The 18,448-nt window shown below is 38.3% G+C and overlaps 1 protein-coding gene across 1 annotated transcript; it reads right to left on the bottom strand.

Moving 5' to 3' along the window:
- Positions 1-758: 758 nt before the first annotated feature.
- LOC124257202 lies at positions 759-17,771 on the bottom strand. The gene is made up of 6 exons (XM_046691223.1): positions 17,702-17,771; positions 12,199-12,258; positions 11,644-12,061; positions 11,142-11,261; positions 3,459-3,549; positions 759-2,928 (listed from the first exon to the last, which is right to left on the bottom strand). The coding sequence occupies exons 3-6, from the start codon at positions 11,934-11,936 to the stop codon at positions 2,905-2,907; spliced, it is 528 nt and encodes a 175-aa protein (XP_046547179.1). The 5' UTR covers positions 11,937-12,061; positions 12,199-12,258; positions 17,702-17,771; the 3' UTR covers positions 759-2,904.
- Between the last annotated feature and the right edge of the window lie 677 nt (positions 17,772-18,448).

Raw genomic sequence — 18,448 nt, forward strand, 5'->3', positions numbered from 1 at the left:
CCAGTCAGCGAGCCTGACCACCCGATCCCGTTTGTCGCCTCTTACGACAAGCATAGGTTACTGAAGATCATTTCTAACTTGTACCTTCACAGGTCCTGGAGATCAGAGAATCATTAAATATGAACAAAAATAATGCAAGACAACAAGGCTTTTTCCTTTTATTAGTAGCAGCTAAATGTAACTAAAGACAGGCGACAAGACAATAGATCAGGGTCACCATCCACAAAACCTTGGTAGCGTTACGACATTCGTAAGACTATGATAAACTTTAGAGTTACGACAGGTCGTAATGTTACGAAAATCAATCGGGACCCAGATGCATGGGCAAACAGTTAAGTCGGTTGTGGCCACTGATCACCTTGGAGTAAACGAGCTCTGTGGAAGGGGTTACCTCGGCTTGGTTAGGTAGGGACAAGTGGGCACTAAGGGCCCACCCACAAATATGTCTTTAATTAGATAAACACGCCTAAACACGCCAAAAGCAGAAACTCCAAGAAGTTAACATAAACATACCATTATCTCAAAACGAAATCAAAAGCATATCAAAAGAAAAACACCTCCCAAAAGTGGCAAAGTAACCTACAAAATCAATTTCTACATTGAACAGTCGTCTGTAATAAACACTCAAAACTTAATAACGTACCATACATCTTAAACTATAGACAGGGCGATGACGGAACTACAAACAAGTTACAGAACATTAAAGTATCACCTTCATAACAAAGAAACAAAACAGACAAACACTACAGAGTCGACTGGACACGAACACTATCCTATTATATTCAACAACCCAATCATCTCACATTTACATTTAAAACCGGAATGATATTATCCTCATCATCATCATCAATCATCTCACATTTACATTTAAAGCGGAATGCTACCAGAGTAGTGTTATACAGCTTGCCTAGATGAATAAACCCTACACTAGCAGAGCGATAATGTGGAGGATGTGGTTTTACCCAACCTTCAGCCCTATACCAACAATATCACGGCTGAGGATATGCGAAATGGGCCTCACACATCATCCTATGCTGGGAATCGAACCCAGTACTCTGGCGTGCAGAGCGAATGCGTTAACAACAAAGCTACCCCACCGCCCAGATTCAAACAGCCAGCCAGCCAGTTAACTACTGGCATACAGCTCTGACTAATAATTTCTGACAAAATACTTAAGTGATCGTGAAGCTCATTTGAGACAAATAACAACAAATAAGGATACACAATTCAATATAAATAATACGTCCATATATAACTCAAACCACAATTATACAGACAGACAGCTGTGTATTCAGGGAAAAGGCCATAGGCCCATGCAACGTTTGGTTGCATGAAACCACAGTTGTACTGATCTGTATTGCGATTATAAAAATATACAATACAGTGTACAAATATGCAAAATGCAACCTGTCACAGGGGCCATGACCTTTCCATGAAGTTCTTACACTTGCATTTAAGATGAATACTTTAGTCTCAAGGTGCTGTCGGTGTACATGTTCCCCATTAAAATATTTCAGAACACATATTTCCTTGCTTATGAGCTAATGAATCAATACTTAATTAGAAATGATATAATCAGTGAGGCTAATGGTTTGTTGCTTATTTTTTTCCCAATGACACACAAATTTTGTAACGGTACGTTCAAACCACAGTGAATGGACTTTGAACGTTGATAGGACCATGCATTGTTGGCATCCAGAGTTTAAACGAGAATGTTTATGGACGACAAAACCAGTATAGAAACCCACCAGGGTGTTTCCTGTGTTTCCTGTCTTCACAAGACCCCAAGTCCCGTTAACAGTTCAGTTTCGTCCACACAAAACTTTCTCAAATACTTCTCCATGAACATTATACTATAGACCTTGCTGATTTCCTTTATGACATTCCCCCATCATGCACCTTCATCATTTGGTCTCTACTCTGCAGGCTGAATCTTCTGCATCCATTCCTGACATGTCATCCTACGCACACAACCTTCATCTATTTTGTAAGCAGACGGTCCACTTGTATTTGTGAACACACATCCATTTACTGGCCTGACTGAGAATTCAATCACGCTTTTGTCTTTACTGACTTGATGAAAAGTAACATCCACAAGGTCTGCCAGGTCATATGATTCGTGAGTGTGAATGTTTGGTATGATCATCAGGTTTAGTCGAACAAAGTGACTCAGCGCTTCTGTAAAGGCTTTGTGATCCTTAGACGTAATGTGAACACCCTCCATGATTGGGCAGATTTCATCGTCAAGAACTCCAATATATAAAGACCCACCAGATGGGTTTTTGGAAAATGCTGAAATATACTTATGTGAACCATAATTGTACAAAGATTCAGAAATATTGGCTTTGATTGTGAGCTGTTCTTTGGGTCTTAAACTTCTCAGCTTAATATCTACTCCTGTCTGAAGATTCTCCAATCCTCTGACAACCGGGGGTCTGTGACCTACACCGGGTTTACCGAACAGTAATGTTTTTATCTGGGCAAGAGAAGCAGCAGCGAGAGATCTGTGGGTGGAAGTGTAACTGTCTACACTCGCTGTAGATACCCTCGTTGAGATACACTGAGATACTGTAATGACAAGAAAGTCAGTATCCTTAAACCACTCTCGTTGTATTTCATGAGAATAGATTTCCGCTTCACCAAGGCAAAAGATCTGAGAATTTGAGAACATGTCATCGAATTGTCCGAGGCATTTGTTGATTTTGTTTTTCCCACTGAGGTGGCAGAATATAGCTCCTCCTCCAGAGTTTCTCAAAGCAGAGGCCTTCTTTGACATTTCACTTCTTTTTTCTCGTCTGTACTCACTTATATCTGTTTGATGACGAGCCATCTTTTTCCTTTCAAACATCATTACCACATCAATGTGGATTACAACATGATTTTGAATTGAATACTTGCGTTCACTCATGCCCCGGCAAGCATCGCAACCTGTGGAGTAAAACAGGGCGTTTTTTCCATGTTAACAAATAACGAAGCAGTAAAGTCTCAACTTTATCATGGTTTACGAAGGACTTACAGGTTATTTATATATGCTACACGACGACCCAAAACTTTGATGGGTCATTTTTCTATTCTTTGAAGATATGGCTGAAATATTGCGGATTTGACGATAGATATTAACTCACTCGTTCTTTGCGGATCTCCCATTTTGTTTGGTAATAGGTGTTCTATGATGATGTACTAACACAATATGGATTGTAAAGTCATGATGACAGTCATTCCTCCCTGACATCTTATCAAAATTATTTCATAATTTGTTAAGATGGTTAAAAAAAAGTCAAACAACCACGTCGCATTGTTTAAATACATGTGTGTATGTTGAATGCCACTTCAATCAGCGATATTCCGAGGGATTTATGTCGTAATAGAAATAATTTGGATCAGGTAATCCGGAAATTAATGACTGCGTCCATCCCACCCCATTAGCCGGGTCTTACGACAAACATAGCGTCATTAACCTCGACTGGGTGCTTGTCTGAGATGATGTTGGCTCGTAAAGAATGTGTAATATCCTTCCCACACTCACCACGAACCTCTTCATCTGTTAACCTGAAATACACACAAATCAGATCAGTTACAATTTTTGTGCTTACAATCATGAAACTGTTCAATCACACGTGCATGATATGTTTGTTGAGACGTTTAGTGTTAGCCAGTTAAACATCAAATTGCTGTTAAGAGCTTAAAGGGCATCCCCAAAACCTCAAAACCAACTTGACCTTTAAAATTAAAATGCCAAGATTATCATTAACAGAGGGAATACGAGTCATCGCAATGTCTCAGAATGGGGCTTCAAACAGCCATAATGGTGGTACGTTCGGTTGTACCATGCAGACCATCACCAGACTTATGAAACACGTCAGCCAAACTGTCCCAGAAATGGCGACCCCGCAAAGATGACTATCGCATTATCCATGTGCGCAACCTGGGCCCTTATTCTCGAAACGTTCGTAGCCATAAGAATTGTTAATTTTGATCGTAGCCAATGTGTTAAGAATGGGCTTAAGAAGTTCTTAGGGCTACGAACGTTTCGAGAATAGCTAGCCTGAAGCCCGCAGTGACGTCATCAGCACCAACAGTGTTGAGTCAGTGCATCAACAGAAACACAGTGATGAGACGACTGAGTGCTGTTGGCATTTCGTTTACCCGGCAACGGAGACTGAATCGTCCTCGCTTTGCAACCGATTCAAGGCACTGGCAACGTTTCTGTTGGGTGCGATGTCTGTTTGGGCAACACATGCACGTACACAATATTTGCGACTTAAACACGTTTCTTTCCTTAAATAACCCCAAAGCAATTTCTGGAATGGATGTGAACTCTTTGTGGGTCAGTTTAGTTTATGTTGTAATCCCCATTACCATAACAAATTAAAGCAATATCGACCTTTAAAATGATTATTATCTTTGTGACAGCTTATACGTGGTGGTTAGTTTAGGTGACAAAACAAGGGCAACAGAATCGGAACCAATAGAGCCTGTAAGTAGGTCACGGCACTTCGCGAGACATTACGTTGTTTAGTACTTCCGGTGACAAACAACGTTTTCGGCAATGGCGATAACACTGTTACATGGGGTATGCCGTGGATAATCATACTCGACACTCGCTGTGTGACTCCAAAAACTAGGTCATGTCACAAACTATGCCCAGACTATAAACGCACTAAGGCAATGCTGCATGAATAGCACGTGGATACCTGCCAAACAGCTGTCACAGCATAGTCTTCAGGCTGGCCCATTCAGGAGTCTAGGTAAGTTTATTTGTTACATGGATATCTTTGTTTTCAATTAAAGGCTGGCATAGTTTAAGCATGGCATGCACAGTAAGGGTGGAGTTGACATGTGTGCAGATTGGTGAATCGTTTGATTGCATTTGATATATTACAGTGTGATTTTATTGTCCCCCTGAGAGGTTATCTCACCTCATTTTTAATCATAGTATATATGTTCGTTTAAATTTATGTCTAAACTGGAGCATCAGAAGACAGGTTATGATGTCAAGGTCAGGGGAGCTACAGTACAGCCTGGAGAGCATGTTCTGGTAAAGATCCTAGCTTTCGATGGCAAGCATTGCAAACTTTCTGATAAGTGGGAAGAGGACCCGTACATCGTTGTTTCTCAGCCTAACATGGACATCCCGGTGTTTGTTGTGAAGAAAGAACGAGGGGATCGAAGGTCTCGGACCCTACCTCGAAATCTGCTTCTACTCATCGGATCTTTGCCAGACGACTCTCAGAAGACCAAGCCTGTACCACCTAAACCAAAGCCAAGAAAAAGGTCAGCCAGGACAGTCACAGAACCAACAGAAACTAATGTGTTGGAGGAGGACGAAATAAGGTCACTTTCAAGCCTTCTAGTAGAACTTCCTACAGAGCCTGATGATTCCACAGTTGTCAGCGCAGAATCTATGGAAGAGGATTCCATCTCCCAGTTGGATGGTGACGATCTGAAGACTGAGGAGATGGGCAGCGCTTCTTCTGATGGTGACGGCCATCAGCCGGGGACTAGCGAGGATTCCAGCACAGAGGATGTATCTGTCAAGGAAGAAATGCTTGAGGATGACGCAGAACCTCAGAGCCGAATCCAGAGGACCTAGCAGGTGAAGTCAGAGCTCCTGACTCGCCTCCAGTCCGAATTAGACCTAAACCACCACCAAGGACTTCACGTCCTGAGAGGAGACCACCGGAATGGCAGCGCTCGGGGGAATACGTCATGAGCCAGACGACAATCAACGACTGGACGATAGATCCGACCTGGTAGAGCGCTTGGCCTCAGCAGGTGCGTTCGAGCAATTTGGTGGTGCTATGTTACAGTTTGTTGTGAACCTTCTTCACTCAAGTAAATGACGAGGATGTCATTTGTGTGGAGGGGGAAGTATGTGGCAGATTCAACTTTGTATTGTATATAATTGTAAATATAATAAACACGTGAATCTTTTAAAGTTGTGTTTCATTATGATGAGACATACAATCTCATTAAATAACCTAAGTCTAATCATTTTATCAATAATTTTATATTCAACATTTTATATCGCACCCTTAGCCCTTCAAAACATCAATCTAATCTTAAATGTGATCTATTTCAGCAATACTCATTTGCACTGCATGCTTTTCTCCTTGAAATCCCCTTCTAAAGCAGGTGCCTTGCCCAGGTTCGTGTGTAGGTTCTATTGTTATCTGTTCAGCCAAGCGTATAAGGTATAAGGTATTTAAAGGTTATTTTCATCTAGTCTCTTCGTCAGTATCTTACGTGGTTGTCATCGCGCATGTTGCGGTTTTGTCTCTAGGATCGAGATCATGGTGATCTGGACTGTGTTTTTCCCCTGTATATAGTAATGGTTACATATAACCATTAATTATATTTCATCAAAGTATAATATTTAGCAATAATCTTATTTTCCATATTCCTATCACATTAAAGCATTATTACTATTAGCATTATTATAGCTACCATAAATGGAGTGCGTGTGTGGATGTATCTGCATGTGGTTGTATGTAGCTTTTTATACTCTTTTAATCATTTGTTGTAAATATCATCTGCACATGGTATTTATTCATCCTGCAGATGATGTAAACACCAGCAGTATCACCTATGCATTAAATGCAGGAGCTCAAGTCTATCATCTTTGTAAATGTTTATAGTATCAATGCCATGTAATATAATTAATACATGTGTATCATTCATGTGCATCAGCAAATCATGTGTATTACCATGATATTATTCATTTATATATCTGTGGAGTTGTCACGGTAACGTGCTGGCAACAGTAGTTATGATTAGTTATGTATATACATGTACGTGTGTGTTTGATTAAATATTTGGATAAGTTAATTCACCTGTTATGTAGTAATGTGATTCCTGTCAATTATTGATTGTAAATTTTTATTGTCATTTTAACATGTTTCAGGCTAAAGCTTTTGTTTATTACATTCGTTGTAATAAAAGTCCATCCGCTTCACACCCCAGTGGCTTTGTGGTTCTTGTCACTACAATAACTACATCCTGACGCTGCTACATCAACAGCTGAGGGATGATGTAAATCCAGCTTGGGTCCATGCAGGTAGCAAAAGTACTGTAAGTTCCCGTCCCCATCTACCTTCAGTTGTTGACAACCTATAGCCCATGTTTATATTGTATTGTTCTGTTTAATAAAATTGTTTTATGATAGCGGGCTAATTTTACTTTAATACATGTGATATACAAGCAGTTTTACTGTTCTTCGACAACAGACTTTTAATTTCTAATTGCATTGATCTATATAATAATAAATTGTTCTCATCACGATATAGCTGAAAAATATTGCCAATGTGACGATAAATATTAACTCACCCAGTCACTACAATTGGATTTTGCAGTTTTTACATTTATTAAAACTTAAGTAATTCATCATGGCAAATAACAATTAAGTTTATCCATAACAATGTAAAGTTATTTTGGAATCTCACAAAAATATAAAAATCTTGGTCAATATTTGTAAAGTTTTGCATAAAACATTTTATCGGGAACTTTGTTAATAAATAAAGTATCTTGCAGTTGGAATTATCCAGGGGATAAGTTTATGCGCAATGGAATTCCAGTTGTAATTCTAAAAAATAAATGTAATGAATTAAAGATTGATTTATTAGAATGTAAACCATTATGATTATATCCACACTTTGATTGATGCCAATAGCTCTGAGTAGGTGTCTCTCACAAATGTATTCTGCTATATGAGCTTGATTATTACAAACCCATTTAGCATTTGTTTATGGTGCAACATGTTCAGGTAAACATATCATCCACATGCTTATTTTATCAATAATATCTTGATGTCAACACTGTAAGGAACTGTTTACATCTTTTAAGTATATCATACTTGGTCTCACATGTGTTATGTATTTGTTCAGTTGCAACATATGCACATCTTTAAGAGGAAAAGAAGGAGGAATAGATCACCACAATTACCATTGACATCAAGAGCAACACAGACTGAAACAGATCTTCAGATTTCTTTTAACATCTGGTGTTCAAGCAATACATTGCCAATGAAGAAACAGCAAGTCATTGAAGTGTTCTATATACATATTAAAGCCCAACACATCATCCTTTGGACACATGCTTGAACAGGAAATGCTTGTCATCAGCATGCTGTTGTGGAACTTCTTGTGACATCTTGAGACTCTCAGATAATTCAGTGAGGATTTAGATGAGTGACCATGAAAATATTCCAGTTCATACTGTTACAGTATTTTTTTCAAGTTTAGCATCTGGGAAATCCAAAGAATGTTTGATATGTTATAAGTAATTATGTCTTTTGAATAAAATTGCAGAATAGTTCTAAAACTTGTTTATTGTTTTTTAAGTGTGGATAAAGCAAGCACAAATGGAATGGTTTGGAAGATTTCTGCTTTAGCCATGATATTGATTTGACATTAAATATATAATGATGAATGTATGAGATTAGATTTTCAGTGTATATAGCAAACGTTTCCAAGTGAAAGAGAGTTGGGTTTTAAGCCGCTTTTAGCAATATTCCAGCAACATCATGCTGGGGAGAGCAGAAATGGGCTTCAAACTTTGCACCCATGTGGGGAATCGAACCCGGACCTTCAGTGTGACAAGTCAACAGTTTAACCACTGGGTTACCCTACTACCCCAGTTTCCATGAAAACAAGCTTACCAATGAAAATTAAACTTAATCAATGGCATACGCATGTATTTCTACATGCCATGGAACTTTTGTTGAAATATGAAATTCTTTGTTTATATTGCTGTAAGATTACAACATTGGTTCATAGCACAATAACCAGTACATATTATTCTTTTCCATTATTTTAAAACATATTGGTGTAGCTGTATAGTGGAAAATATGGAATGCCAGTTACCAACCTTGGTCTCATTGGCAGAATATTTGGAATATATAAGTTAATAAAAATGGGTGAAAAACACTATATTTCATGACAAGTAATCACACTCATTCTGCTATCAGCCAGTGTCTGCAGAATCTACAGTCATGACATAGTATATATACACATTTAGTTTCCCCATCTATTGGTCAGTATATTTAACAATACAGGAAATGTCTTTGAGTGATTACTCCATATTTCAGTATATTTGGTCTTGCATTTTTGCCAACTGTGACTTGAAGGTGCTGTGTGCTGCTTCATATTTTGCTTACAGCACAGAAGAACCTCACCCCTGCATAACCAAGAACTAAGTAACACGCATGTACTGTAGATCATAGTACATAATTCACAACATCCAAGACATCTAGTACAAAGTGTAATTAATATTGTCCAACAACCAGTTTTTATATATCACCCCACTAAAATAATGTTTACATAATTTGATAAATAATTGTTTCGTGATGAATATTCATATGGCTGAAGGTTTTCACATTTTTGTTTTGAATATCTGACAGTAGTAACCGAAATCATTGTAACCATATTATCAAGGTTATTTTGTCGAGCTGTTGATTGATTTGTGACACTATGACTTCTGGTGTGAATAAAAACGTCACCAAAAATGGCAAAGTTCATATATTTATATATTTTTTTAAAAATAATGTTACAAGAACTGTTATTTATTCAATATGTCATCATCAATATATTTATAGCATGGCAAAGTAACAATCTGCCACATGCAGATCCCTATGATCTATCCAAAGAAAAATTTATGATGCATTTTATTTCACATTTGCAAAACAACAAACAATTTATTTCTTCTTTTATCATTCTGTCACCTGAACTTGCATACAGCCATCCCTTAGACTTGGAAGAGAGTAAAATTATATGTTAAGCCTACCAACTAGTTTACACATGCAGTGTACATTGCATAAAGCCAATTGTCTCCATTGATTACATCTATTAAATAGATCCTAACAAATATAAATATTGATATGTAAATAATGGTTTTTAATTTGGAATGGTTACTGAAAATATTACTGCAGCATAACAAATGTATTTAGAAAATAAATAACAAACTAAACAAACAAAAATATTCTAATTTGGAAATTACATACTTTAATTGAAAATGGAAATGAGTCAATGTGGCCAAATATAAATAGAACATCAGCTTGATAAAGTTGGTAACACTTGACTCTTTTATGAATAGCAGAATATTAAAATATAGTTTTATTAATTCAATAAATAAAGTTTACTCAAATACATTTTACGTTTACCATGTCATTGATTCCCGAAATATATTTTCTGACAAACACTATCCGCGATACTGAAACGAAACACGTTCAGCAATTAAAACTGCACTAGCTGGTTATTAAAAAATTATTATAGCTAAAGAAAGGTACTCATATGTTTTCGAATTGACTCATGGTTGTCGGTTGTCAATAAGGAACCGATAATCCTTGAAGAAATAAAATAAATTTTCGATCTTATCGTCCCAAAATGAGCCAATTACTCCGACTGTCACCAGCTGTGACAGCCAAGCATGTTAGTTCACTTGGTCCGGCCTAGTAAGGTGATATTTGGCGGTCGTGCAATTTGGCACCAGAACTGGTTCTTGAATATTCGTTTGTCACCGGAAATTTAGTAACGGAAGTAGCGCCTCGCGAGACTAACGAGACGTATAGAGGGATGACAGGAAATCAATAACGAGATGCTGACATGGTCACGTGGGTTGCCGTTTTCAATCATGACAAACATGTGTTCTGAATCTGATTGAATTGTGAAGGAATCATATTGATATATAAAGGCATGTGATACTGAGCAATCAGTATCCGACAATTTAAAACGAAGCTTTTAATACTAGCAGAGTGGTGAGGGCAAATCGTCCTCACACCGTGTTCCCACTCTGTGACATGCCTGTTCTGTCTTGTGTAGTAGACATCGAGTGATGTAAGTAAACGTATGTTAGTACAAAACCTGTTGTTGCGTTAATTGTTGGAGGAATGGGCAGGGTCGTCCCACTCAACAGTCTTGGGATTAACGGCCCTTAGGCGAATATTGTGTAATTGGATACATTGGCAATGACAACATTGAGCCGCAATACACATTAGTAACTGTTGTTGGGTCCCCTTACAATCTTACACAAGTTATTACTTTACTCAATATGCCCTTTGTACTTCACTAGAAGCTTTTTAGTACAAAGACTTTCTGATAAGGTTGACGCTTCAAACCCTAATTCATAGTTAATGCTTATATACTTACAGTTCCCCCAACACTGGATCAGGATCCACTTGATGATCTGCTTGAGCATGTGCTCCTCCAGATGACACTGAGTAAGTCCCCGAGTCACTTTGTGAAGTGGCATGATGATGTCCCGTGTGCCTGTAAGACAAAACCCTAAAACATCCAGACAACAAAGAAAAGCCGAAGGTTCCTATAAATCATATTCTTCTACATCACATAGTATTGCCTTTTATCATTATTACTCTAGAGACTGTGATCTGTATCAATATCAATGAACGGTGGAGATTTGCATTAGAATATGTCCACGGTACTTTATTGCTTTTGGTAAGAGGACGCAACATTGGATCGGGTTACTCAGTCTCACTGCCTTATGTGTGTGTCATCTTGTCATGAGGGCTTTGTACAATGTTCATGCTTTCAGTCATTGGTTTGCCACACTTCCTCAGTTCCAGACGGTTGCCAAATGCCGGAATAATGTGGTGGAAAACAGATAAACAAACAGACAAAACTAAGACCTTGCCTTTTCCATCCTTGGTCTGTGGAAGTACTTGGCAATTCAGTGACATCATCACATTCGTCCATGACCTCAACATTATCCACAATGAATGCATCATGAATATTGTAATTTCCAAGCAGCTTCTTAAGCAGATGGATCACTTCAACCCTATTGGAGACCATTTCCTGAGCATCTTGTTTGGTATCATGTCCGAACTCCAAAACTAAGCTTCCTTCTTCTGCACGCATCCAAAGCACGCGGAATTTGTTTTTGAGGGCGCGCGTTATGTCTCTCAGTCCTTTAGAACAAGATGCCATCAACTTAGGCAAAGCACCTATCTCAATGTCAGAGAACGTCCACTTTGATCGACAGGCGGCATATTTAGTTTTTTGTTTCCCACAGATCGCTTTAAGACGCACAATCTTTCCATGTTCGCATGTGACTTTTTATGAAAAACAAATGTAGAAACATATGATTAACTTTGGCGAGTCCTATACACAAAAAGAACGAAATATAAATCTTCACATTCAATATTAAAAACATTGCAGATGATAATGAAAATGATATTAAACAATTTACCTTTCGTCTTGACATTCTGGTGATCGTAGTTTCCACGTATCGACACCTTGCCATTGTGTACTGATATATAAAGACATTTGTCATAGTTACTACACACACATCAGTAACATTATAAGTCAGTATCATATATCATAACCACTGTAACCATGACTTGATAAGACCCTTGGGTTTACAGACATACAAGACCATATATCTGCTCTGTCGACTCTTGACATCTGGAATGTTTAAGACGAATATGATACAATACATTACACAATACCCATGACCAAGAATCTCTGTTATGATTATAGGTGGAAGTATGCTTACATAAATCAGTTAGTTCCTTCTGTACAAATTGGAGTGTTGGAGAACTGTTGTTATTATTATGACATTGGCGAAACTTATTTGTTGGATAATAATGATAAGGTTTAAGGGAGATTATGCAATGTCCAAGAGTCCGTATGTCGCCATATGTAGATGAGTTTGTTGCATTCCCTGATAAAATACACAACATGTTTAGTTTAATTAGAAGATAAAGCTACTCTGTTTTCAATTTTGCGGTCCTTTATCGTTTATTGACGAGTAGCTTATCTTCATTGTAGCACGACTGGAAAGCGTTTTAAAACCGAACTGTTTGGCGCCCAAGAACACAAGGCGTGAAGGGGCCTTTATCCTGGCTATCGCTTGGAATCGTCCCGTTGAGGGACAGGGACAAAATAAGACATTTTCAACAACATAAATGCTTTATTTCAGGAACAAGTATGATTGGTATTTGTAACAAGTACCATACATAAATAAAAAAATACAGTTTATACTGTGAGCAAGTACAATTATTTGATTTTTCTCAAGCGAATTATTGATCTGCCCTACTGTATGACAGTCGACTCGCCCAAATGCAAGCCGTGAATTTGCTAACTTTAGCCGCCGCTAACTTTATTCACGGAAATAATTGTTGATAAGCACCCTACTATTCCCAATTGGGGAAAGACCTGACATGCCACGTTTTATGTGGGATACATGGACAGTGGAAGTGGAAGGACTGAGCATTACGGCCGGAACGGAAGCGGTCAGTTTAGGACGTGTGGGCCGGCGTGTGTTGTTGGACCCGCTTTGAATATACTGCCGCTTTTGCGCTGTTGACGGATTTTACCAGCTTCGTAGTATCTTCACTGGGATTAAGGTCAAGAAATTCTTCTTCAAACCATTCGCTTTTTACTTCGAAAACACCAAAGATGCTGCCGAGATAGATCTTACCGATGTCCGACATGTTTATTTACAAACAATAGGGTCAACGAGTTCGTTGTATTCATACGGGGTGAATCGGTCACTTTAAGTAGCGGTTCATAAACTGTCATTTAAGTACGGTTTTGATGAGCTCTCAGCCAATCAGAATCAAGTACCACACATGGTCGTGCTAGAATTAAATTTGAATTGTCTACAACTCCCATTTATTGACAAGTTTGCGGCCAACAACAGATGTAACATCTCATACTTGAACCCCTACAGCTACCCAGACAGCGAATGGGACTTCTCCTAGAAAGCGCTGCCTAGTCGAACCCACCAAGAACTTTCCGGAGAATATGTTGGCTCCCCAAAACTGCAGCCTTCAGTTTCAGATGGGCTGTTCAAAAAGAACAAGATCAGGTATATTGGCTGATTTTTTTCTTCGTCTGTTTATGGGCCTATTCCAAAGAAGTTTGAAAGCATCATTTTCCATGACACCCTGGACATGTTCAGGGTCGTACCATGGATGGACCTCCGGGTCAAAGCCACAGGAATGGCGAAGACCGTGGTAGAAGCAGAACATTTTGGCAATTGCGAGTAGGAAGTGACTGGTCTTGAGCACCAAAAGGAAAGCCCTCAGTTTCACGCTTAGACCACCCGACTTCTTCCAGATGAAACAGTTCTGTTCTGTTCCGCACACTGCATGTACACACAATGCAGTGATTCCTCAGAAATCTTCTCCACAAATGACTGGCGCCCATCACTGTACCGTCTAGTGATTGGAGACATCGCCATCAATAAAATCAACTTCAAACTTCAGATTCTATCCAACAACCATGACATGCTTAAAATAGTTGTGGAATTCCTTGCTTTCATCATGAGTCTTGACATGCATCACCAGAGTAACCATCCGATAAATACATCTGTGAATGCACAATAAAATTCTCCCACGAAGAGGCTCCACGTGATTCAAACCCCGATCTCCAGAATTGGTTGGCATATAACGATTAATTAAGAGAGGACCGAGGGTGGTGGGCTCTGTTATCAGACATTATCCTTCTGGTCAGGTGGTCAAGACTTTGGATATCTTGTTAAGTCCAATCAACTACTCCAAAGGAATAGGAAAGGACTGGCACAGCAAAAGTATTGATGCTCTTGTTTCGAGCATTTAGCTCTGAGCTCCAGGCATATTTGAGCATCATTTATACTCGGCCTGAGAGTTTGAGCATTCTGGATCTTGGCCTAGATTTTCAAAGCTCTCTTAGCACTAAGATAGTCGTAAGGTAATGTTAATGTATGCATGCACGACTATCTTGGGCATATACGAGATCTTCGAAACAAGACTTCCATCATTAATTACCTTGCCATGTTTCAAATATTTATTATTAACTTATTATATTTGTTAACATGATAAAACTGAGGCTAAAAAAAGGATGTCAAATTTTCGTGACTGATTTTTTTTTCAGAATTTTGGCATTCTGCATTCCGAACTTGCATTGATGGGTGTAGGCCTGATCTTCCACAAGATCCATCATTAATTACCTTGCCACGTTTCAAATATTTATTATTAATTTATTATATTTATTTACATGATATGCATGAAATGGTAAGCCAAAACTGAGGCTGAAGGATAAGTCAAATTTTCATGACTGTTGACTAACAGTTTTAACTTGACTGAATGAATGCTCAAACATTTATTATTAACTGCTGTATAATTGCGTGAAAGAACACCTGTGAAGGTTAAAAAGATGGTGTTTAACGGTTTTGAAAATTTCGAATGACCAGGAATGGTTGACAGGAATGGTTATGTGTGCAAAATAGTTTTATGAGTCATAAAACATGTACTACCAGAAACTAGACTACCATATATTTTGTACAAGGATGCCCTTTTTATTTATATATTCCAGATGGATTTTTATGTGTGAATTTCCACCGCCCCTTTGTAAATCCTTATAGTGGACAAAACTCTTCTCGGTAATCATTTTTAATCTTAACATCTTGCAAATAATTTTGAAAGCATTATAGGGTCCAGAAATTGAAGCGTTAAAAAGAGATTATTACCCATACAGGCTAGGATACACAGGTGATTATTTTTGTGATAATCGCACATGTGCTTTTCAGTGATTCTCAACGTTCATTGGTCAGCTACGCAGAGACGAATTATGATTGGTTGACGGAACTATTTTTCTTGATAACTTTTACCGTTTTTATGATAATTAGAACGTGCTGTACTCACACATTCCGAGATTTAAACAAGAAAACATAAAGGTTAAAGAATATGAACACTTGTTTTAGACATATTTCTTTTGCAATAACATTGCGTTATAAATAATAGTATATTTAAAATATATAACTATTATGAAACAACAAAAACTATCGTTTGCATTGTTTGTAAACAAACATGGCCGCCATTAGGCTAACCCCGATCAAGGTCAATGACCTAGTTTAAGCTGACGGTGATCCTTCAACCTGTTTGTTGTTAAAACTGATTTTGGGGAAATAGAAGCAGCAAGATACCGACTAAGGGGGGTTCCTGAGAGTGTGTCAAGTGAGTCTGCTACGGCGTCTAATGCCATCGAACCAGAAAACAGCTTTCTTACCGGAACCAGTGCTAAATGATCTTCAAGATTACCTGTTTGATCTATACATTCCTAATCAACCCGAAATCTTAATCTGCTCCAAAGAGGCTTATTCTTCCCATTTACTCGGATTCCTACTAGAGTTATCCTTCTTGGAACTGCTGTACTCTACTGTGACCAGTGACGTGACTGTAACACGCCTTCCACATAACAAAATGTTGTTTAATCTTCAAACTTGTTGAGTTTCTTGACAGAAAACGTTTTCTAGATGTATTCGTGGGATGGTTGTCTTTTAGATTTCCCAACTTTTAACCGTTGACTTTCCCAAAATTTGACAGGTTTTTGCCAAAGTGTGTTTCAACGCTACACCGTCACCCGTCACTAGACACACGCCAGTCGTGAATGAAGGATGTTCCGGCGTACTAACTTGATCAATTAACATTTTAGCTGTTATTAAGTTAAATAATATTGCAATTAAAAGATCATTCTTATCATATTAACATATGTGAATAACTTTTCCATAAAAACATATTTGTTGTATTTAAAGCGATTGTACGAGGTACTATTTTCTACAGCGTAGTTATGTTATTACCACTCGAGAAGTTAGGTTTAATACGCGCATGAATACGAATCAGCTGTTTGAGGTCACAAGTCCTAGTGGTTTTTATTTAGTGGTTCTTCTTTTTAAATTACGTCATGGGTAATAAATAGAACAACCAACTCGGTACGAGTGATTACGGGGAATATGCCCTCGTTAAAATGATGTTCAGTGCCTCGCCAAGGTTCGGCACTGTGAACATTATTTCAACGAGGGCATAGTTCCCGTAATCACTTGTACCGAGTTGGTATTTCTCAAAATCATGTACCACACTCTGACATTGTATTTTGAAGTTTTGTGTATCATCAATGTGTTTTGTGCAGGTTTTTATTATAACGGGACATTTATACATCCAGTTGACGTATCAAATATATTTTGACCTCTCTTCACATTTTGGGCTTTACCTCGACCCCTTTTTTAAGGTTTAGCATACTATCTGATGGATGTGGTAGAATGGGAATATATGGTTGTATTGTCCCATCGGGGTTCCGTTTCTTCACGACTCCAAATATGTAAGTGTTTCACAATGTGCAAATGCACTCTTATAATTCAAGCCAATCATTTCTTCGAACTCAGCACTGAAATAACATTTCTAGTAGATGGCACAGGTCTTTTAGTATATCATCGTGTTATTCAATTGTTCTGCCATCTACCTGTTCATGGGTTTACGGTTTCTTGATTCCAGACTTTTGCGTTACCCTTTACACTATCCATTGTGCTTTTCGTGTACAATTTACGTTTGTATTTTAGATTGTTTTCTTCTTCTATTTCTTAAGTGACTATTTGTATCTCCGTTAAGATCCCTTTAGTCCTTGAATGCTCTGGAGATTTATCTTATTTCCCAAAACGTTGATTGTTATCTTCATTTTCATACTGCTGTTTTGTTTCATCTATTTCCGTTTTCATAATAGTGGGCAACCTATTATCGGAAATTAAAAGTAGTCCCGACGGGCATGTTTCCACGACCTGGGTTGTCGCCATGTATAGCTTTTGCTAAATGAGTTTAATTCACCCCTTACATACATGGGTTTCATTGAAGTAGGCACATGATAGTTTCGAAATTGAACAATGGACTCTGTTCTTAGAAGAAATTTTAGAAAAGGATTTTGTCAGTTGTATTTACCTGGGATCGTCTCCGGAATTGTGATTGTGCTCAGGGTGTCCCCTCTTAAAGTGACTTGGACTGCATGTCCTGCCCATATTTGTAAGACTCTGATCTGATGTAATAGAGAGCAGGGATGTGTGTTATCCATATTTGTAAAACTCTGATCTGATCTAATAGAGAGCAGAGATGTGTGTTATCCATATTTGTAAGACTCTGATCTGATCTAATAGAGAGCAGAGATGTGTGTTATCCATATTTGTAAGACTCTGAACCGATCTAATAGAGAGCAGAGATGTGTGTTATCCATATTTGTAAAACTCTGATCTGATCTAATAGAGAGCAGAGATGTGTGTTATGGTGAGGGGTGCTGTGCTGTGGTGTGGAGAGAGATGTGGTGAGTTGTGATATGGCGTAGATAGTGGTGATGCGGTATAAGATTTACCTCTTTCTGGATTCTCTGGCACTTGACTGGATTGTCCAGATCCTACTGATCCTTGATGAGCAGTGTGAACTAAAAACAAGATGCAACTATTTCAATTTGCATTCCATGGTAACACTGATATAACATATGAAGTCTTCACTTCTATTATTGCTTCTAATATGATTTGTGGGCGGTGGGGTAGTCTAGTGGTTAGTTCGCTAGTTACGCCGAAGTTAAAGCATTCGCTCGTTACACACAATGTGTGAAGCCCATTTCTGGTGTCCCCCACCGTGATTTTGCTGGAATATTGCTTAAAGCGGCGTAAAACTAAATTCACTCTAATA

The sequence above is a fragment of the Haliotis rubra genome, unplaced genomic scaffold, assembly GCF_003918875.1.
Source record: "Haliotis rubra isolate DU_JTF1 unplaced genomic scaffold, ASM391887v1 Scf651, whole genome shotgun sequence".
In the NCBI taxonomy this organism is placed as follows: Eukaryota; Metazoa; Mollusca; class Gastropoda; order Lepetellida; family Haliotidae; genus Haliotis; species Haliotis rubra.